Raw genomic sequence first — 24,509 nt, forward strand, 5'->3', positions numbered from 1 at the left:
TGGAAAATAAGAAATTTCCAGTGACCATATAGCAGCAACTTCTTATTTTGTTAGAGGATTAAAGAATATTATTATAAGGTAGTATTTAGAGCTCAGCTTGTCTAGGCCTTCCCTACTCAAATGAGGAAATCTAGGCCAAGATGGTGGTAGAAACCTCCATCTGAGAGGAATTAAGCAAGGATTATAATCCAAGTCTCCTAACTCTTAGTATAGTTTACTTTCAGGCATTTTAAATAATGAATTAAAAGGTTCAATATTTGATGGAAATTTTAAAGTAAAAAAAAAAAAAAATTAGTATAGTTTACTTTCAGGCATTTTAAATAATGAATTAAAAGGTTCAATATTTGATGGAAATTTTAAAGTAAAAAAAAAAAAAGCTGTCAGAATTTACTTCTCCTGATTTACTGCACTATTAGTTTCTTTATTTTGTTATTTTTGACTGTAGTTAGTATGTGTTAATGACATTCATATAGTAACTTCTCTAATAAGGAATGCAACTAATATCTGTAAATATTACACAAATTGCAATATTACACAAATATCTCTAAATATTACACAAACTGAACCAAATTTATGAAAATTATTAAAGAATTGGGGAGAACTGTGAAAGGAAGGCCCAAAATAAAGATGTTTCAGACAGCATGAGGGAATGCTGAACATTGGCAGTGGCAAACACTCACTAGGAATCCCGTTTGAAAATGACTGCAGAAGAAAAGATCTGGACTGACTGACTCCCTCCTGAACCTTAGATACCATGCGAGGCGTTCTTCAATGTGTGTTTTAGGTGATTTTATAACCTTGGACTGACTGGTCCTTGACTCTGTTACATCAAGATACAAACTCTCATGCAAATCAGCTCAGGGGGGCTACCTCCTGACATTCTGTTTTACAACATGGTAAAATAGAATATTATAGCCCAATCTATTGAGTCAGAATGGATTTGTCTTCAAAATCCCATTGTGTGCAAGATTCTTAGTTTTTTAGAACTTGAGTTTGCTTTTCTCCAAAACAGGTATAGTACCTACTACTTGCATGGCTGGCATCAGGATTCGAATGATTATGCACTGTAAGGGCATTCATGTTTGTGCCAGAGGGCTCCGTAAGTGTTATTTCCTCCTCTTTGTTTGCACAAAGGGAGCAGGTGGTTTCTGCAAGAAGTTTCTACCCCCTTTAGCAAAAGTGAATCACATAACTTTCTTTTTTTTTCCCTTCCCTCCTTTCCTCAAATTTTAATAGTTATTATCTGTAGGTAATATGTGAGTCGCCAGTGGTACAGACCTGAATAGGGGGATGATCCTGGCCTCAGGGAGCATGTCTACTTGTCAAGGCACCTAACACATCACCAGAGTACACCATGGTGAGAGACAGTAGTTTAGGAACCCAAAGGAGGATACCATTCTCATACTGAGAGTTGAAGGAGAGAAAACAATGGGACAATTAGGCAAAGTTTTGAATAAGGGGGGACATTTCATCAAAACACTAGTGGGTGAGTAGAAGATGATAGATAGATGGGGAAGGATGGGCTATGGTAGGCAGAAGAAAGAACGTGAGCAAAGATGTGGAAGCCTGAAGGTGATTGTTCTGGAGACAATTGGCTGATAGGAACTTGTTTGAGTGAGACTTGCAGGGGGCTGACATTGCAAGCTTACAAGTTTATCTGCTGTTGTGGAGATCCTTCAAGACCTATTGCTTGATCCTTCAACATTTAAGTTCTGGGACAATCACTTGTAGCTTAAATCCCATTCCTACACTGATTTTCTCTTTGCCTGTTTCCTGTTCTGTGTTTTAGCCCTTCTCTCCTATTCTATTCTTTTCTTCTCCCCCTTCATGAAATATGGATAGAGTTTTCTAAGTTCTGTATTTTTTTTTTTTACATGAAGAAAAGCCCAGAAGCTCTTTTTCTGAAAAGGATTTTACTGCTAATCTCTCTGAGGAAACAGGGTAACTAAGTAATAAACTTGAGGAAGTTACAAGAGTCCTAGAATCCTTAAAAGTTCTTAAAGTCACAGTCCCTGAGCTTTCCTCTCACAGAAACCGGAATCATGTTTACTTCCTATCCTTGGTTTGATTTCTGCCTGTAGGGCTTAACATATTATCTACTTCTCCTAACTCTGTAGTTAAACGGCATTCTGACTCCTGTGTATATGAAAGTCCTTCTTTCCAGTACATTGTCATGAGGAACACAGTGAGACAGAAATAAGCATCATTCTCATGAGATCATTTGTATGTTTTAGGATCTCTCATTCCACAGGTTCCTACTCCTTTTTCAATTTTCATTCACTAAATATTATCCTCAATAGGAGTTAATAATGATATAAAATTTTACTTTATGTTAAGTAATTTTTGTTAAAGATTACAAATTGTATATATAGAATAATGACTATTAAGTAAAGATAAATATGCACAGAAACAAAATTAAAGTGTTGGCACATTTTTTTAGCAGTTGCAGATTGGTTGGTATTTTGTTTTCTAAATTTCTCAGTGAGAAAAATGAGTATGTGTAACTTTTATAATGGAAAAATTAGACACTGTTTATATATTTATTCAATTAAAGTAATCCTGAGGATTTTCTGTTCTAGGCGAAAAATATGATTGGAAGGAACAAATTGCTATAACTGTTTCATTTTGCTCAGGATATTTACAGAAATTCCTTCCTAAATTATGCTTTCAGCATTTCCTCGAAGGAATTACCAGAACTTCTTAAAATGGAGTAGGAAGTGACCTGATGAGATCTCCGTTTTAAAAAAATAACTGAACAAATTGTGGACTGACCTGTGATGAGTCTGGAAGTGGGAAACCAAATCAGAACTTTTCCATGAGTCTAAGGAGAAGGATGAGTTTGCACTTGAGCTGAGACAGTGATGGGAGAGGAAAGAGCAGATATGGGAAACAGACATTACAAAGTAAACAGTAAACACGTCTAAAATTAAACTGCCCCCTTTTTTTTAAACCAGACCCCCCCCCCCCCAGCAAATTCTCTTCTCCTCCCCTATTTCTTTTCTCAATAAATGGCACCACCTACTACTCTGTTGCCCAGGACAGAAACTTTGACTTCCTCGTCTCCTCGTCCCCACATCCAGGCCACCACCAAGTCCTGTTAGTTCTTTTTCCTAAATATCTCATAAATTCATCCATTTATCTCTGCCTTTTAGTTTAAGCCATCATCATCTCCTGCTTGAATTTTTAAAGGAGTTTCCAAACTACTTTCCTTTGCTTTCATTTTGCTTTACGCTAGAGCATTCCATCATAGTGATTTTCCAGAACTGTAAATCTGATCCTATTACTCTTCTACTTCAATGGTTTCTCATTGCTTTTAGGGAACAGTCCAAACTCTTCTAAGTGGCTTCCAAGGTTTTGCTAGAGCTGCACCCAGCCTGATTCTCCAGTCTTGTTTCTTACTGCTCCCTACCTCCCTTCTGCCCTAACCTTTGACTTCTCACAGACCTCTCCAGCTTTCCAGCCCACTGTTAGCCACAAGTCTTTACACATTCTGTCCTCTCTATCTGGAACACTCCCCTTTCATCTCTTTTCCCATACCTCTTTAATTCCATTTTTTTTTAATTGAAACATAATTGATTGAACATATCTGTCGGGTATACTATTGAATAACAATATCTGTGTGCAATACGTGTTGCTCAAATCAGGATAATTACGATTTTATCATTACACGGTGTATTCATTTTTTGTAGCCCTTTACCAATTTCTTGCTACTCTCCCCCTTTCCTGCCTCTGGTGGCCTCAATTCTTTTCTCTCCTTTTGAAAGTTCAAGGAATTATTGTGATTGTTGTATCTCTCTTTTTTTCATTTATTTGGGTTTTTTTTAGACTTATGAGTGAGGATGTGTGTTTCTCTTTCTGTGGCTGGCTTATTTAACTTAACATAATTTTCTCTAAGTTCATCCATCTTGCAGCAAATGGCAGAATTTTATTCTCTTTTATGACAGAGTAGAATTCCATTGTGTATTTCCTTATCCAGTCATCCGTTGATGGACTGTTCATCTGTTGATGGTTGGTTCTAACTCTTAGCTATTGTTAACAGAGCTGTGTTAAACATGGGAGTGCAGTTATCCCTTCAACATGATGATTCCATTCCTTTGGGTATACGCTAAGCAGTGGGATTGCTGGATTATATGGCAGTGCTATCTGTAGTTGTTTGAGAAGATTGCACTAATTTATAGGCCCACCAACAGTGTAGGAGGGTTCCCCTTTCTCTGTATCCTCACCAGCATTTGTTCTTCTCTTCTTGATAATGGTCAGTCTAACTGGCATAAGGTGATATCTCAATGTGGTTTTGAGTTGCATTTCCCTGATGCTTAGTGATGGTAAGCATTTTTTTTTTCATATGTCTGTTAGCTATTTGTATATCTTCCTTTGAGAAATGCCTATTTAGCTCCTTTGCCCATTTTTTAATTGGGTTGCTTGTTTTTTTTATTGTTAAGTTGTTTTAGTTCCTTGTGTATTCTGGATATTAATCCCTGGTTAGATGCATAGTCTGCAAATATTTTCTCCCACTCTGTAGGTTGTCTTTTTGCTCTGTTAATTGTTTCTTTTGCTGTGCAGAAGCTTTTTAGTTTGATATAATCCCATTTGTTTATTATTTCTTTTGTTGCCTGTGCTTTAGGAATCTTATTCATGAAGTCTTTGCTCAGTCCTACTTCCTAAAGTGTTTCCCCTATGTTTTCTTTTAGTAATCTTATATTTTCAGGTCTTATAGATAAGTCTTTAATCCATTTTGAGTTGATTTTGGTATATGGTATGAGGTATGGGTCTAGTTTCACTCTCCTACATATGGACGTCCAGTTTTCCCAGCACCATTTATCGAAGAGGCAATCTTTTCCCAATGTAATTGTTGCCTTTATTGAAGATCAGTTGACTATAAATATGTAGGTTGATTTCTGGATTCTCTATTCTGTTCCATTGGTCCAAGTGCCTGTTTTTATGCCAATACTATGCTGTTTTGGTTACTATGTAGCTTTGTAGTATAATTTGAAGTCAGGTAGTGTTACGCCTCTGGCTTTATTTATTTATCTATTTTTATGTAGGATTGCTTTGACTATTTGGGGTCTTTTGTTGTTCCATATGAATGTTAGGATTGTTTTTTCTATTTCTGTGAAGAATGTCAGTCATATTTTGATGGGGGATTGCATTAAATATGTAGATCACTTTGGGTAGTATGGACATTTTCAAAATGTTTATTCTTCCAATCCAAGAACATGGAATGTCTTTCCTTCTTTCTGTGTCCTCTTTAATTTCTTTCAGCAGTGATTTGTAGTTCTCATTGTAGAGATCTTTTACCTCCTTGGTTAAATTTATTCCTAGGTATTTTATCTTTTGGTGACTATGTAAATGACTTGCTTCCTTGATTTCTTTTTTGCTAGTTTGTTATTGGAGTATAAAAATGCTACTGATTTTGAGTGTTGATTTTGTATCCTGCAACTTTACTAAAATTGTTTATCAGCTCTAAGATTTTTGGTAGAGTCTTTAGGTTTTTCTGTGTGTTAGGCCTTCTCTTATGTTAAATCTTCAAGCAACCCATATGATGACACTCATCAAATGTATCTCTTATATTTGCTTAGTTGTCTGTTTTCCCTACTAGTCTGCAAGGTGTGAATGTGTCCAGGGGCTGTACCTATTTTGTTTACTATTATATCCAGCTCAGCTAGTACAGTACTATAAATATTAGGTGCTCAAGTGGTTGATGAATTAGACAAGGAAAGAAGGGAGGGAGGGAAGAAGGGAGGAAAGAGAGAAGGAAGGAAAGAAGGAAAAGGAAGAAAGGAAAAGAAAAATAAAAGTAAAAGTTTTGTAGATAGAGACTGCAGAGATCCTAGTGACATTTTGAATGAGGTCAGGGGAAAAAATGAAGCAGTCAAAAATATTCAAAGATTCTTTCATTGAGTAGCTGGTACATGGCAATATTGTTGTACTGGAGTTTAAAAGAAAGAAGAGCAGGTTTGGGCAGGAGCATAATGAGTTCAGTATGAACATCTGGTGCAGAAGTTCAGTTGACAGGAATAGAGGATCTCAAATGGAGCTTAGGAAAGAAGTGTGCTGACCGAGGTCATGGGAGTGGGTGAGATTTCCCAGAGAGAGCATAAGGAGCAAGAAGACAGCTGAGGTTAGAGTTCTGGAGACCTTAACGTTTAAAGAGACAGCAAAAGAGTTCGTTTGTGGCAGCTGGGATTCCACATCTACCCCTACATTTATGAGGCTTGTAAAGTCCTAAATAGTGCATTGCTCAGGAGGAATTTGAAAAAGCATGGCTAATTCAATAACTTTGGAGGTGGGAGGGAGGAGGAAGTCCCTGATAGTAGCTTTTCATGACTTATTTCTTTCAGGAAATTCTTTGTATTTCTGTCATTATAATTCATTTATGATATTTGCTTTTCTCTAGGATTACTGAATTTAACAGAGCTGAAATATTAATACATATTTTATACTTATCTGAATTTATCTAAAGTTTTATGTTTATTTCAGCATGACATTTAAAGTTTACATACCTGTTGTGATTTACATGCCAATGTGCAAATGTGATTTTCTTACTTTGTGCTTCTGTGCTAGGCTTGAAACTATTTTGAGTGAAATAGATACTAAAAAGATTCCTAGAAGATGAAATGATCCATTTTTCTTATTTTAGTGGATTCGTCAGTTTGACATTCAGCTCTCATAACCTTGAATTTTTTGTGGGTGAAATAAATTGGATCATTTGTAAAACTTGTCCAGCTTTTATAAGTCTGTAACTCGTCAAAGATTCCTTTATTCAGTATCCTTATTAGCACAGTCACCATTTATGTTTTACCAGAATTTGCACCTCCTTTCCAGTCATTTCCAAGCTCCCTGTATTCATTCATTCATTTGACTAATATTTATTGAATGCATTCTTTGTGTCAGGTCCTGTGCTGGGCTTGAGGGATATAGTGATAAGCAAAATAGGCATGGTCCCTGCCCCCCGTGGCACTCAATAAATACCCACTTAATTGATTTGAATTTCTGTCCTTGTAAAATGCTTTTTTCCACAAGATATTTGAGTATATAGTAAAAATACCAATAATAATGTCTGCTTCCCTCTTGGGCTTCTGTTATTGCTGTCATGCAGCATGCATTGCCCTGATGCCTAATTTTTTTTTAGAAAGGAACCTGGAAGTGGAGAAAAAAGTCATTTAAGGCTCACATTACTTGAATTAATTTCAAATTGAAAGAAATATAATTCATAATGTAGGGGCTAAAAGCATGAATATCAGAATCATACAGATATGGATTTGAGTCCTGTTTCCACTATGACATGTGACATATGTACACGTTGCTTAACTTCTCTGAGCCTTGGTTTCTTGATTTGTGAAGTTGCAATAATTATAATACTTCACGGGACTGTTGTAATTATTAAATGAAATAATATATTAAAATACTTAGCATAGAGGGCCGGCCCGGTGGCACACTGGAGAGTGTGCCGCTTGGGAGCACGGTGGCACTCCCGCCGAGGGTTCGGATCCCATGTGGAGACCGGTTCCCGCTCACTGGCTGAGCGCGGTGCAGGCGCAACACGGAGGGTTACGATCCCGTTGCCGGTCCCCAGTACGGGCGCGACACCGAGGGTTGCGATCCCGTTACCGGTCAGTAAAAAAGACAAAAAGGGAAAAAATAAATAAATAAATAAATAAATAAATAAATAAATAAATAAATAAAAGGGAAGTAGAGCATAAAGATTTGGAAAATTTGTAGCCTGGCCATGTGGTAGAGAAGCAGAGAGCATTTTCAGAGTTAAAATCCAATGGTGCTAAGAAGGTTAGTACAAAGGAAAGGGATTATCGAGAGAAGGAGAAAAAGGCCCTGAAGGCATTGCAGAAGGCTCTGGGGCCAACTCTTCCATTTCAGGCCCAAAGACCTTGGGAGACAGAATGGTCTTGGGGAACAGGCTTGAGGAGCCCTCCACGGGCTCAGCATAGAGCCTGGCACAGTATAAGAAATTAATGTTATTGTTGCTATCGTGTATAATATAGAACTCAGTTTTTTAACCACTTCTCCTCTCACACAACCTACTGGTTAAAAGATTTAACCCTCCTACTCCCGTTAATTATATTCTATCTCTAAGTGAAAACTTTACACTAGGGAAATAGCATGAGGGTGGGTTCCATTTTTAAGTCTGTCTTCTGCAAAAAGACAACAACTCTTGGTATCAGTAATAACAATAATAATGTCTGCTTATTATGAGGGCATTTCCAGGAAAGGCACATACAGTTGAATTTTCTTAATACACCTTGGTTATAATTTTAGGTTTTCAGGGTTTTCAAAGACTGAAAAGTGGGATAAAAGAAGAAATGAATGTTTGATTAAAGCAGAAAAAACTATCTTGTTGTAACTGAAAATCATACTTCTGAAAAACTGATTAGAAAAATGATTGATTGTATACTTACTTGATCACCTTTGATGCCGTTCTTCAAATCTGAAATAGTTAATATTCTGCTGTAATATCTAGGCTTCAGTGTAAAATTATACAACAGAAAAATCAAGATATAGGAGGCTAATTTATGGATTTCCTTTTAAATAAGAATAGCTTAGAACTATTATGTTTAGAAGTAAATTTTTTAAAGAAAATTTATGTCGGGCCGGCCCGGTGGCGCACTCGGTAGAGTACGGCGCTTGGGAGTACAGCGGCGCCCCCGCCGAGGGTTCGGATCCCATATAGAGACCGGTCTGCTCACTGGTTGAGCGCGGTGCGGGCGCGACACTGAGGGTTGTGATCCCGTTACCGGTCACGAAAAAAGACAAAAAGGAAAAAAAAATTTATGTCATAGGTGATAGACTGTATATGTTTGCCAGATTGGATTTCATTAACAATAAAACATTACAACTTTGAGAAAGTAGATTTTGGTAAAAATTCTTCTGGTTTGGCATAAACTTAGCTTCAAACAAAAGCCTCTTTTTGTTTAATGCTATCTGTGTAATTACAGGGTGTAGGAAAAAACAAGATTGTTGACAGATTCCTTCACCTGCTCAACAGACCCCGAGAGTATATCCAGCTACACAGGTAAAAGTATTAGACCTACAACCTCTTAAAATTTGATTTAATCATTTATTTTTCTCCTAGTATAATTTAAAAATACTTTTTTAAAGGCCCATTTTGTAAACCAGTTTCATTTCTGTTCCTCCTGCTCTTATCTCTCCTTGCCTTAAAAGGTAATAAAACCATGCAAAATTTATTTTTGAAGTGACTAATGCTTTATAAACATGAATTAATAGATATTTTGTGGACAGAGAGTGATGAACATTATATTCTAGGAACAGATCTCATCAGCATAAAGACTCTTAAGTTAGAAGAAAAATATGTAGAGTCTAAGCTCATTTCTCTAATGAGAAGCTAAAATAGCTTACAAGGAGAAATAATAAACTATGTGGATCTCAGGTATGATAGGAGGAACTCAGAAGTATGGAAGAAGTGTATTTTTAGTTGTTGTTTTGTCTCCCTTAAAAACACTTTGTGGATTATTTAGTTTTGTGTGGTCAGAATGCTGATTCTCAGGGATACTTGTAATCAAATAGATTTTTCTTAATATGGATCATTTTTAACTTTATCAGTGAACCTGTTTCAAATTTTTAAAAATAAAATATAAGCAACCAAGCCACCAAAAACAAAATAATAAACAAAAAACAAGAGGGAGAGAGAGAAATTGAGAAATATATCAAATAGTGAACAACTTAAAAGTAGTTTAGATTGTTATTGTTTCAGTCCCAGGAGATAAACAATACTGTATAGTAAAAAGAGCATTGGATTGAGTTACAAGAATTAGTTTCTGGTTTGGGTCCTTTCACTAAATGATTATGAGTTCTTGAGCGAGAATTGTAGAAGAACAGAGGGCAGAGTTAATAGGTCAAAGGAAAGCTAAGATGTGGTCAAAAACTCCCTCTTGGGATTTATACCTCTGTCTGTGACAGAATAAGAGTTTCTTATTAGCCCTATCACAGTAAAGAAGTATAAAACTGGAAAAAATTCACAAACATGAGGAAAAGAACAACTACCAGCAATCTGTGAGCTGAACAACTGCCAGAGCTTCTACATGGTTGGAAGCCTTTATTTTTTTTATTTATTTATTTTTTTTGTCTTTTTCCGTGTCCGGCAACAGATCGCAACCCTCAGTGTTGCCCCCGTACCGGACCGGGGACTGGCAACGGGATTGCAACCCTCGGCGTTGCTCCCGCGCCTCGCTCAGCCAGTGAGCGGGAACCGGTCTGTATGTGGGATCCGAACCCTCGGGCGGGAGCACCGCCGCGCTTCCCAAGCGGCGCACTGTAGCAGTGCGCCACCGGGCCGGCCCTGGAAGCCTTTATTAAGCCCCCCAGTTTTCAGAAGATATCCTATAAAGTTTTTTCTTTAGAAGTAGGACTAATCTATCCCTGAAGTAAAGGCTACTTTATACACACCCTTAAAATTTTTTAAAATAAGCCTTGTTGAAAAAACCAGGATGCTTGCTATTGGACATTATTTTGGAAGTTCTTTATTATACAAAATATCTTTAAAAATGATAAAGAATGGATGTCTGGGGAGACAGGGAGGAATGCCTTGAAAAGGTCAAGGTGATTCAAAAGTAATTGACTGCTTACCGGGACAAAACTTAACACTCAACTGAGGAAGATGGCAAAATCCAAACACTCAACAATATAGAATTTATTATGTCAATCATTCAATAGACAATTACTAGGCATACAAAGAAGCAGGAAAATTAGTCAATGGAAATAGACTAAAAAGTGACAGATGATGGAATTAGCAGACAAGGACTATAAAACAGTTGCCATATTTATATTCAAGCATTTACAGGGAAAAAAAATGAATATAATAAAGGAATAATTAGGAATTCTCAGCACAGAAATAGCAACTCTAAAAAGCAGTTTTACATTCAAGCAATTGGAGTCTCAAAGAAGAGAAGAAAAAATGGGACAGAACAATATTTGAAGAGATAATGGTGGGAAAATTCCCAAATTTGATGAGAAGGATAAAGTCACTAATTTAGGAAGTTTAAAGAACCTGAAGCACAACAAACAGAAAACCACAACATGGCACATCATAATCAAATTGCTGAAAACCAAAAGAAACTCTTTAAAACTAACAGAGGGAAAAAAGTCATGTTACATATAAGGTAAGAATGATAAAAATGACTACTGACTTCTAATAAGAAATAAATAGAAACCACAATGCAATGAAATGTTTGCTTTTTTAAAGTGGTGAAAGAAAAAAAAATTCAGTATGGAATATTTGCCAAATACTCTTCAAAAGTAAAGGCAAAATAAAGACATTTTCAGAAAAACAAAAGCTGAAAGCATTTTTCATCAGCAGACATGCATAATGCAAAAAGATTACGTTCAGTAGATGCAGAAATTTTTAACAAGTATTAACAGATCACATCCATTAATATATAAAAAAGATAATATGTCATAACAAAGTGTGTTTTATCCTAGGTTTACAAGGTTAATTTAACATTTGAAATTCAAATAATGTAATTCACTCCATTTATAGAATAAAGGAAAAACCATATGGTCCTCTACATTGCTGCAAAAAAAAAAAAAAAAAACTTTTGACAAAATTCAGCACCCATTCATGATAAAATGTTACATAAGCAAAGAATAATAGAAAGCATCTATGGAAAACCTAAAGCTAACTTTATATTTAATTGGTGAAAAACTAAAGCTTTCTTCCTGTAATTGGGATAAAGGCAAAGATATTCACTACTCACATTATGCTGGAGGTACTGGCTAGTGCAATAAAGCAAGAAAAAGTAATAAATGGCATACATGTTATTTATAGATGACATGATTATGTGATTTGTGTGTATAGAAAATCTTAAGAAATCTACAAAAAATGTGCTAGAACTAATAATTTTAGTTCTGAATTGAGCAAGGTCACAGGATACAAGGAAAATATACAAAAATGCATTATATTCCTATATACTAGCAATGGATATTGGGAAAATAAAATTTTAAAAATACTATTTACAATAGTATAAAGATGAAATACTTAGGAATAAATTTAACAAAATATGCACTATTTTTTTATTGGTTATGAATATTCATGAGATACAAAGCTGATTGTCACCCCTCCTGCCCAAGATGTGAAGGCCAGATCCATACGGGCAGCATGACCATAACCACAAATTGCATTTGTACCCCATTTCCCCCACCCAATTATCCCCAACCTCCCTCCCCTTCCCCCTTCCCCCCCCACTCCACTTTGTATCCCAAAGTGTGTTCTCTCCCTCTGCAAGTCCAACACACCACTGTGCTCTTTCTTTCCTTCCTTCCTTTCTCTCTTAGCTCCCACTTATGAGTGAGTACATGCCGTATTTATCCTTCTGTGCTTTGCTTATTTCACTCAAGATGGGTTTCTCCAGGCTCATCCATGTTGTTGCAAATAGGAGTATTTCATTCTTTTTTATGGCAAAGTAGTATTCCATGTTGCATATATAGCACAGTTTCCTTATCCAATCATCCATTGATGGATATTTAGGTTGGTTTCATGTCTTGGCTATATGCACAAATTTTTAATTTGCTGATATTAATATTGTATAACAAGGTGAACAGACACACACTTTTTATTAACTTGCCGATGACTGTTTGAAATGAAACTGATGGTAATCTGTTTCATACCCTTACGGTATTGAGTTCCTGTCATAGTAAATCCTTCCCCTGATCTTCATGTACCTCAGCACTCACCTGCCTTTCCTCAGTATTACTGCTATATGGTATAGTTCATTCTACATTATTTGGAAGTGAAAGATAGTTCATATTTGATGTTTACAATAAATTTTTAATCCTGATTTTTGGCTACCATCATTCCTGTTTTATAGTAACAAACCAATCTGCCAGTTACTCTCAGGGAATGCTAATTAGGAAGCTATAACCATGAATTAACCAAGCTGAATATAGTTCTTCTCAATATGTTAGGCATTAAATTTGAAGAATCTGCTCCATAGAAAATACTCTTCTCATATTACTTGCCCCCCACATTCCCACTCCCAATTTCTCATATATCTTTTTCCCAACCCCTATCCCTCTATCTCCCTATCAACCATCACCTCATTTCCCGAACTTCTATAGGTCAACAACATATTTTCTGAAAATTACTAGCCTTTCTAGTGCTTTAAGAATATGGGTTTTCCATCCAACTTCATCCATTTTTTACCACCCTATCTTACACCTTCTCATAGTTCTTTGTATTCATGAGGCCTTATATAAACCCAGAAATTTCAAATCACTTTTTTTTTAAAACATTTACCATGTCAAAACTACAGGGCTGTATATTATAGGATATATAGGAAAAAATAATAATTATAATCCTACCTGTAATACTGTTCTTATTTGTCATTATTTCAATCTTTCATGTTCTGCTGAATAAAACATTTACCATGTCAAAACTACAGGGCTGTATATTATAGGATATATAGGAAAAAATAATAAACATAATCCTACCTGTAATACTGTTCTTATTTGTCATTATTTCAATCTTTCATGTTCTGCTGAATCTGAAGCACTCTAACTCATTTTTTTCCTCTCTCCTTTAAGTTTTCAACTAGTTTTTCTTCTCACGTAGATGAGGTTTGGGAAAAATAATGAAAGAATCAGAGTTTTTAACTAGTTTTCTAGTTCTCATCTGAATAATTTTTACTTGTAATATATCACAGTTCCAACTTTTGAGCTACAAGGCACATAACAAGACTAATATTTTATATTTTAAGGATAATAAAATGAACATTGCAGTTCATTTTTAGGAGAATTTGTGCTGTTTTATTTTGGTTGCATCATGTTTAGCTTCTACTCTTTAGTGGGGTTCCCTTAAAGATATGCAATTACTTGAAATTTTTAATGAATGTGTGTACAGTTGCCACTTAAGTGTATACTATCAATTCAGAGCAAAACCAAATTAATTTAAATTTAATATTTTAAAATAATTCAGCAGGAAACCAATTTTTTCTTAAGGATGGCTTCAGAAGTTGAAATCAGCTTTCAAATTTATGCAGCAGAAAGGAGGAAATCACTTTATATTAGAGTCCCTTCATATCATGGGAAATGTACATACAAGGGTACTTCAAGAAGTTCATGGAAAAATGGAATTAAAAGATAGTATGAATCCTTTCGTGAACTTTTTGAAGAGTCTGTACAGATGTCACTTAAGTTTATTCTGTCAATTTAGGGCAAAAGCACTGAATTTAAACTTAATATTTTGAAATAATCAAGCAGAAAACCAATTTTTTTCTTAAGAGTGGCTTCAAAAGTTAAAATTAGTTCTCAAAATAATACCCTAGAAAGAAGGAAGACACTTTTTTGAGAGTTCCTTCATATCATGGTGCATTCCTTTATTTTCAACAACAAAATATTTTTTGAGAGAGATAAATTAGGCCGAGCAGCCTCAGTCAATTCTGATTTTAGATAATGGAGGTTACTTAACACAATTAGCAAAAAGGAGGCAAAGAAATATAACAGGTATTTAGTAGTTATTCTTGGATATATGTCACCACCATAATCTAAATAGGACTTTTGCCTATTGATTTATTACCTTAGCTGTGAGAAGTTTTGATAAATGTTGCTTTTCTGTCTTCTAATTATTGGCATAAAGTTGTTTAGAATATCATCTTATGATACTTTAATGTTCTCAGACTCAGTAATGATATCCCCATTCTAATTCCTGGTAGTAGCTATTTGCCTTCTCCATCAGTTTTGCTCAGGGGTTATCAATATTATTGGTCTGTTCAAAAAACCAACTTTTGTCATTGTTAAACCTCTCTTTGGTATGTTTTTTTTCTATTTCAATAATTTCTGATTTTATCTTCATTATACCTTTCCTTTTGTTTCCAATGGATTTTATGTGCTGTTCTTTCTTAAACCTTTTGATAGGAATGCTCACATCATTGATTTTTAACCTTTAATTTATAATATGTGCATTTGAGTCTGTTTTTGAGTCTCTTTGTGTCTCAGTTTTTTCATCTCTGAGTAAGAAGAGCAGATAGGGTCATTTATAATAACTTTTTTTGCTCTATATTTGAATTTCTTTGACTAGGCAAGAAGAAGACGGTGTTCAATGTGCTTTTAAAAGTTTAGAGAATTAGAGATACCATGCCTTATTTCCGGCCTGTAATGTCTTTAATATCAACCTTTTGTTGTAAAGTAACAAATGGTCCATAAAGAATTGCATGCTGCTAATTTATATTCTGTAGTAATTCTGAAATTGGCTAGATAAATGTGTAGATATGATATCAAAAAAAAAAGTTCTAAATTCAAAATGTAATAATTTCAAAGCCAAAAATTTATAATTTTTATAGCACCCATTGCTATATTATTGACTGATAATAGTATTACAAATAAAATACTTACTTTAATGGGGCCATAGATATCTCTATTTGACAATATTGGATATTTACTTTGTAATGTAAAATCATAAATAAAAATGCTCCATTTCTGTCTAAAATATATAATATTAAAGATTTTTCACTAATTAGGTAGACATTCCCACTAATTTCAATGTGGGGAATTTTCTCTTTATTATGTACAGCTTCAAGGCTACATTTGCCATAAAAATTTAAGCTCATAAAAATTGCTTTAAGAGAAACATATGTTTAAAAGACCTAAAAATAGTAGCCTAAAAAATGTCTAGGACTTCTCTGATTTATGGATGATCTACTTAAGGTCTTTACTTTGTTTATTTTAGATTTCTTTTAATGGCTTTATGATGTTATCTAAATAATCAGTCACATTCAATTTAGTATATGAATGTCACTCAAATGAAATTAGTTATAAGAGCCATTCAAAACATAATCTTGGTAAGTAAAATTGTCACCAAACATATATAAATAAAACAGAACCAGTGTACTTTTAAGTGTGGTCATTTTATGTTTTGGTGGTCAGATTTAATAAAATGAGCAAGCAAGGCAATTCATGTGTTTAGTTAAAATCAAGATGTTGTCTTAAGAGTATGAGTTAGGCAATTTAAAAGATTAATAGATGTAATTACTTTTGATGGTATACATGCAAACAGAAGAGACTATATAGCTCACATTTGTGAAGTGCATGTATTTCAATGTTACGATAATTTGACATTAAAGAAAACACTTGAGTATATTAACTTCTGTAGCTACATTTCCTCCTTGGATAAAAATACATGCCTGTATTAAAATCAGAATTATCTTAGGATGTCAAAATACTTATGAATTTTTTTTTTTTATCTGCTACACTTCATCTATGAAGATGATGGTACAGGTCCAATCATTAGCAAAACCGATGCTCTTGGTTATTTTTCTAATAATGGTACCCATTGAAAATATAGAATTCCCAGTTCTCCCATGTAGGATTAAATTTCTCTTCCAGTGGGATTTTCCTCACATGTGCTCAACTTACTCTAGACTGGATCATTCTGTGTCCTACTCACAAGTTTTGAACTTGTATTCAAGCCTGTCTTTATTCCTCCATCTAAAATGCACCCTATTTCTTCCTCAATCATTCAAGGTTTAGTCCATTGTTGCTTCTATATGGAACCTTTCCTTATTTTTCATTCTGAGTGTAATTGTTCCCTCCTCTGAAACTCCATAGGATTGAATATGTACCATTGTGCTAGAAAGAGCATGGTTTTAAAGATCAAATCTTCTCCTCACCACTAACTTTTGTGTGCCCTTGAACTCCTTGAGTACTAATTTCCTTATCTATCAAATTGAAATAAAAATACCATGGAGGGTGATTGTGAAGATTAAATGAGAGAATGTATGCAGTGGACCAACTACAGTATCTGGCACTTTTGGGCACCTAAACATTTAGGCAAACTAATAAATATTAGTTTCTTGCCATATTCCCTACTTATCTACCTCTGATTTGCATAGTAATTTCTATATCTTTATTTCTGCCCCTCCCCATTCCCCAGTCATGCCTCCCCAACTAAATAGGGTACTTTCGAGGGCAGGAGTCTGGTTTATTCATTATGTGTTAATTCATTTATCTAATATGTATTTTTATCAAATTCCTTTTGTTTGCCAGTGTCTGTTTTAGACACCAATGATGTATAGGTGATGATTTTTTTTTTTTTTCCTTTTTGTCCTTTTTCGTGACCGGCATCGGATTGCAACCCTCAGTGTTGCGCCCGTACCGGACCGGGACCAGCAACAGGATCGCAACCCTCGGTGTTGCTCCCGCACCTTGCTCAGCCAGTGAGCGGCCGGTCTGTATGTGGGATCCGAACCCTCGGCGGGAGCGCCGCCGCGCTTCCCAAGTGGCGCACCGTAGCAGTGCGCCACCGGGCCGGCCCTAGGTGATGATGTTTATCTTGACATAGAAGTGCTTGCTTGCTTGCTTCTCAGTGAGTGAGAATACATTGGCATTTATAATACATTTATTATGTATAAACTATGAAAGAGACATGTGCAGGTGCTACAGGAGCCTTGAGGAGAGTACTCAATTCTCTAAGTATACATGTCTATGATGTGGTGGAAGGTGCGGGAGGAGGTAGCACTTAAAGTAAGACTTAAGAGATAAGTAGGAGTTTTCTAAGTGGAAAACAGATAGGAGCATTATGGTCATATGAAAACCAGAAAGTGAGAAACAGCTTGGTGTGGCTTGGAATATATTTGTATAGATGCAAGAATCAATGGCAAGAGGAAGATGTGGGCCTTACAGGGGCTTCGTAGACCCTGCTGAGGCTGGATTTTATCTCGAATACAATGTGATATAGTTAAAGCAATAAAGACTATTATGACCTTAGTCTGTGGGTACATCAGAGTCATATGAGATTTGAATCACCAAGAACTTTAGGGGGTGATTTCAGTAATCAAGATAAAATTGCCAGGGCTGAACACACAAATTGGTAATGAGAATGGAATGAAGGGACATTTTGAAATAGGTTTAAATGGCTAATTTTAGGTTCCAGTCAAGATGGCAGAATAAACAGTCCCCAGCATCACTTTCTCCCACAAATCGATGAATTTACAACTATAAAAATGTAACATCAGCCAAGCTGGGGCTGCTGGAGCTCAGGTGAAGAGGAGGAGAGACCTATGGAACTCATGAAGGCGGGAGAAACCACGACAAGAGAAAAAACTGCTCTCAGCATTTTGGGCTGCGGCCGCTTTAATGCTGGAGTGCATGGAGCAGGAGCTGACAGAAGCTGCAGCTGTGCCCTTTAGATGGAGTTACTTGGACATGGCAGGGGACGAAAGGACTTTGGTGGCCCCCAGGACAGCAAGACCACTATTATGGTTCCCGTGGACCCACACTGGAGTGAGGAGCCAGAATAGCTGAAAAAGGAGAGCCATTCAGAGGCTGGTGAGTCAATGCAAGGGACTGGTGCAGGGCCCATCCCATCGGAAGTGTTTGGAGCACAGGTGGTGGGGGAGACAGGCCCACTGGGAGAACACTGTGACACAGCAAGGACAGCTAATCCTGCCCCCAATCAGCGCAGGACCACTCAGAGGAGACTGGTCGGGAATGCAGAATTGCATGGGGTGCTTTTTGATGAAAAAACTCAGGCCCAGATCAGAGTTTCTACACAACCCAGGTGCACCGAGTATCTGGAGAGATGGAAGTACCTATAAGGTCAACCATTAAACCCTGAGCTGCACAAAAAGTCTTCCCTAGGGAAACAGCAGCAAAGCAGCAATTTGGCTCAACCACACAGCTCAAGTACTGGTTCCCACAGGAAGTTCTCCTGTGTTAGAAGTAAGCAAAGGACAAAAAATTAGTTTTGGTCCAGGCACACCACCAATGCCTTGGGACCCACCAGGGGACATAAGGGATGGAGCCAGGGGCAGGACCCCCACCCACAATTACTCACACAGCCAGCACCTCAGGGCCCCTCCCAGGTAGCAAAGGATTGGAGCCCGGGACCGGACACCACTCCCACATCCAGGCACACCACCGACGCCTCCTGGCCTGCCCGGGGACCCGGGGCTAGCAGCCAGGGACCGGACCCCCTTCCCACAACCAGGCATACTGTGACAGTGCCTTAGGGCCCCGCTAGGGGGCCTGAGGCATGGAAAAGGGGACCAGACCCCCTTCCCTCCCAGAACCAGGCACGCCATGCCAATGATTCGGGGCCTTCCCAGGGACCCAAGGAATGGAGAAGGGGACCAGACCCCCCTCCCACAACCAGGCACACCACATCAGCACCTTGGGGCCCACCCAGGGACCTGAACTGTGGAGTAGGGGACCGGACCCCCCTCCCACAACCAGGCAAATCGTTCCAGTGCCTTGGAGCCCACCCAGGGACCTGGGGCATGGAAAAGGGGACTGGACCCCCCTCCCACAACCAGTCAAATCATGCCAGTGCCTTGGGACCCACCCACTCAGGGACCCAGGGCATGGAGCCTGGGATCGGACACTCTCCACAACCAGGCACACTGCCAGCACCAAGGAGCATGCCAAAAACATCTCCTCCGTGTGGGTGGCCCACCACAGCCACCATGATAACCATGGCTGCCGCAAAGGCGGATAGACGCCGCAACCACCACACAGATGTCCGCCAGCCACTGGAGTGAGTTGACACAAGGAGAGTCACCAGCAGAGACAAAGAAAAGAAGAGGATGTCTTTCTCCACCGAGCGCATGTCAGAGTGACCAAAGAGGCATCTGCTCTATGATAGTATTGGTGGACCTGATCACGCTTCTCAGCATTGGACAGATCATTTGGGCAACAAATTAACAGAGTAACCATTATTCTTTCAGAAGGAGAGAAGAAATCTAGGGTGATTAGAGGGGGGAGGGGGAGGGAAAGGGTGATGAGGAGGGATTGGACAAGAGGCATAAAGAATAATTACAATTAATAACAATATATATGCTAGTAATATTGGTTTTATCAACATATCTCAATGTTGAACCCCAAAAATATGTATAATCAATTTCGATTCAATAAAAATTAAAGATAAATAAATAAATAAATGGCTAATTTTAATACCCTTAATAACTATGTGGAAGATGAGGAGAAAAGAGTAACTTAAGAGTAACTCCCTTATTTACGGTCCATTAGTCATGAGCTAGGGACTTTGTATGACTCTCAGTTCACAGTGGATGCCAATAAGTATATGTTGCAGTGACTTGATAATGTGCTAATTTTCTTTGGGCCTTCCAGCTCAAGCTCCACAGTGATCAGCCATCCCTACCTAGAGGTAATGATGGTTGTTTTAGAATTGAGTAAGGTCCCTTATCTATGTATATATTGGACCTGTGACTATGTTATGTAAGTCCTCCAACCAGCTGAGGTACTTAAAAAATTCTGCATTGTGGGTGATTATTTTTAAAACACATGCCTTTCCTGTCTCATATTTTTGTATTTTTTATCTTTGTGAAACCAAGTGAAGTAAAACAATTAGCAAATTAAGTGTAAAACTATACTATTGGCCCTCTTAACATCAAATATCCTAGAGTGAATGATGACATGCTTTACAACACACAGCATAATTCAGCATACGAGGCTTTCCTCAGGCTGAAGAAAACTGAATGTGACAGTATAAATTTTGAAATTCACAAAGTCCCAGAGGGCAGACAATATTGGCAGAGAATAGAAAAAGTGAAAGTTTTTCTGAAGTCTCATGGAAAAAATTATTAATGAGCCATCACGACGTTCTGAGCGCTGATAAGAGCAATAGAGAACTGGAGACATGTCAAATGTCAGCTGCTACACAAAGCTTCTGAGTGCTCCTTCTGTCTCTTCTTCCCCATTATGAATTTAAAAAGCTGTTTTAAAAACATGTTTAGCAGCAGTTGGACAGTAGTTTTTCCACCAAGAATGCCTTCTGCTGCCTCTTTTTTACTAAATGAATTATGCCAGTGCCTCTAACTTTTCCATGTAGATCTTTAAGTTTGTAGTAATTTTTTACTCTTCTCTGGATGATCTCCAAATCCATTTAAATTCCTGTATCATTTTTGCTTCTTTATTTCACAAACATTTACATAGCAGCTATTATGTGCTGGGCACTGTTCTAGTCTGTTCTCCAATTGTAACTAGTTACTGCCCACTACAGCTCTAAGAGATAGGTAACATTACTATGTCTGTTTTGCACAGGAGATCACTGAGGCACAGAGAGGTCAAACAACTTAGCCAAAGTCACACTGCCGGCTTTTTAAATTTTGGCTTCAACCCTATATGCTAACTACTGAACTATGCTGCTGCTTGACTGTTGGGCTGAATCAAATAGTAATTTAGTGAGAATAGGACTTCAGTAAGTGGATCACTAAAGTATTATCCATGTGGTAGGACTGTTGGTCAACCAGTTTTTACATTCTATATTTCATTCAGTCTATGTATAATAGCTTGATTTTTAAAATTCTAGCATTATATTCCTTATTGTTGCTCAACTTGATCCCAAAGTCTTTTTCTGTATTATTTTCTATGGGCCAATTATCTCATATTTTTCCACCTTTGTCAATAGTAATATTCTTGTTAAATTCCATTTTCTATTTTCTTGACCACTTCTCCAAATTATAAAACTTACTTTGACTCTCAATCGCACCTCATCTAAGGTGTGTCATCAGTAAATTCAATAGCCTTGTTTCTCTTCGATCACTCAAGTGATTTCATAAAAATATTAACCAAATTAATAAAGTAAAGACGTGATGTTCCTTCCAGGCTGACACTGCTTCAGTGGTGTCTTTTCTTTCAGTGCATCTACTAAATAGTTACATTATTCTGGCTTCTAATTTGTGGGTTATAGAGGTTGGTGAGTCAGAGCTACAGACAGACTCCTGAAACTGGAGATACCAGCAAGTTGCATGCTGTAGGCTGTTTTGAAGAAACTGGAAAAAAGGAGGGTTCTACAGGGTTCTTTTTAATTTATTTTTTCTAAATCACAATCTTAAGAAGCTTGAGAACCACTGATGCAGTGTGTATTTTTTTTCTTAGTTTTGTTTTATATCCCCTGCCACTAGAGAACAGCTACATTCCTTTCAACTGTTATGTACTTTTTTAGTTTAAGAAAAACTTTAAAAATCCAAAAATGTAAATAAAAATATGTAACACATACCCAAGTTTATCACCCAGATTTAATAACTGTTCATATTTTTCCAGATTTCTTCTCTTTCTTTTGCAGAAATAAAACACTACAATTACAGCTGAAGTCCCCTTGAACCACCCTTTAACCACCTCTTCCAATCTCATCTCCCCTTCCTCAAATCAATCACTGTTATAAATTTAGTTTGCAACCTTCCAGTTTTTTCTTTTTTATTTGTAAAGCAAATTTTTGTAAAGAAAATTATTTTATGTTGATATTCAGTGATATTCTGATGGGGGAGGGATTCAAATAAGTTTTAGTCCTTAGTTGTAATAAAAGTGAAAACAAACTCAGTGTGAGAATTGTTCCAAGCTCACATTATCTTATCATGCTTAATATCATGTCCCAACCTCTTAAACCTGCTCTCCTTCCTCTGGGCCTTTCCAGTCAGCACCAGCTGCAGGTTTCTTACAGTGTCCTTAGGGAAGCACGTAAGAGTGAAGAAGTGTCTTGTGCCAGTGCCATCTTCCTCCCAACTGTCTTCTTAGTCATGTAGATTTAGAATGTTTTTTGTTGAGCTTATAAGGGAGTGCCATATAAGTGAGACAGATCTTGCTGTAGCCAGACTCTTTAGATGATAACAGTGATAAAATGAGCAGAAGGGGGTGGCATGAGGTGCTTAAATTCAGTAAGGAGATTTGTGTCTTAAGGGGATTGCTCAGTTCACAATTCTGTTAAGTAATTAGTATTAACTGAAATGTATCTGTAATGTTTTGTGCAGGAAGAATTAAGAGTATTGCTGGAAAATCTAAGGATTGTTTCTACATTTATCTTCATTCATTTATTCATTCAGTCAGCATATATTTTAGGTCGGTTCCCTAGAAGCAGAGCCAGAGATGGCAATGTTTGTGTAAGTGATTATAGAGGGAGAGTAGTTAGGTGAAACTTGTAGGGAAGTGAAGGAATCAGGATAAGGCCAGGGAAAAGAAGTGGTTTAGCTGAAGTCTGGCCTTAGCCTCTTTACAGGGAGCCCTGGAGTGTCAATGCTGCTACTCAGTTATCCCACCTGGAAGCAAGAGAGCCTGCCTTTTTTTGCCCCCTATCAGTAAGTCATTGGTTAAGGGCTACTCCCTGAGGGGGAGGGAAGAGGGAACTGTAACAACCTCCCAGGCATTTCTGGGCAAGGCAGTTCCCATTGGTGGAGGAAAGTTCTCTGTAGAAAGGTTTAGCTGTGAGCTTTCAGAAGTCAGTGGTGTGGTAGCTAGGGGACAGATGCATTTGGTGGTAAAAAGAGATCTACTAAACAAACCTTTTTGAGCTCTTACTATGTCCATAGCACTATTGTAGACCTTGAGAATACAGCAATGAACAGGACAGACAGGGTCACTGCTGTCAAGAAGCTTTCTTGTCGTGAGAAGATGTGCAATAAACACATAATTTAATGAACAGGAAAATATCAGTGCTAAAATGAAAATGATACAAATTCTCTAAAGGGCAATGTGATAGGCAGTAAATGGAACACTACTTGAGAAGTAGAACTCAAACACTGGTGAGTTTGGCAGCAGTGGCTATTTTCATAATTGTGGTGAGATTTGCAGCAAGACATTCTGGCATTTCAGCAACTTTGTCTATTCCAGAGACTAAGTGGATGAATTGAGCCAGTGCAGGATGGATCCAGAAGAGAAGTAATAACCAGCCCTTAGGTTACAGTGACTAGGCTAAGGTTGTGAGAATTCAGGCTAGTCATAGCTTGGAACAGGACTACAGCCATCAGCTAAAGGTACCAGGCCTAGCTATGGTCTGACTCTGAGGGAATAGAGTTATCAATGTCAGCATGCTAGTAGTAGTGGGAACCAGTTTATTCCTCATCTTCTCTTGCCTGGACTAGTGTAGTATCCTCCTGGTTAACAACTCAACCTCTTAATCACTCCTTTCCATGCCTCACATTGTTCCAGTCAATAAAGTTGATCACTTACTCTCCTGCACAGGACTCTTCAATGACTCCCGTTGCCTAAAACATCAAGTCCACACTCCTCAGTTTGAGCATGAGCACCATCTGTTTTCCTCGTCTGTCTTACACCCTTTCTCGTCATATACGTCTAAGCTGTATGAACTGCCTGTGGTTCCCAAGTATCACATACGTGTTGATGGCTTCATAACTTGCCACACGCAGCTCTTGCTGCCTGAAATTCCCTGTCAAGTCTACCTGGAAAACTCCTACTTTTTCATCAAAATGCAGATGAAAGTCTTTTCCTCTGGGAAAATTTCTTAAACCCTTTCTTCTCCTCCTTCACAAGAAGATATTGTTTTCTTTCTTTGTACTACCATCAGCACAGTGTTTTTTAAAGTGGGGAGCAAAAAGCCTTTTGGTCTTTGATAGATGAGACTGAAAAATGTATGTTGAGCTATAAGGAGTGCAGTCAATATTATACTTCTCCCACTGGATCTGCATGTCCTCAGGAGCTCTTTTTCAGCTATGATAGCCTTTAAAACAAAGTATTGACATGAGCTGAAGTTAGGACTAGGCCTTTAAACCACAAAATAATAAAGTATATCAATCACATTG

The 24,509-nt window shown here is 37.4% G+C and overlaps 1 protein-coding gene across 1 annotated transcript in view; it reads left to right on the forward strand.

The window, feature by feature from the left end:
- Positions 1-8,948: 8,948 nt before the first annotated feature.
- The window catches only part of LOC103600452 (von Willebrand factor A domain-containing protein 8), a gene marked incomplete at its 5' end in the record, with an annotated part of 202,468 nt that continues 186,907 nt past the window's right edge, over positions 8,949-24,509 (forward strand). The window contains one exon of the mRNA XM_008584728.1: positions 8,949-9,025. Coding sequence (XP_008582950.1) covers positions 8,949-9,025 — 77 coding nt within the window. The remainder of the gene's footprint in view (positions 9,026-24,509) is intronic.

Source organism: Galeopterus variegatus, unplaced genomic scaffold (genome assembly GCF_000696425.1).
Source record: "Galeopterus variegatus unplaced genomic scaffold, G_variegatus-3.0.2 Scaffold3350, whole genome shotgun sequence".
NCBI lineage: Eukaryota > Metazoa > Chordata > Mammalia > Dermoptera > Cynocephalidae > Galeopterus > Galeopterus variegatus.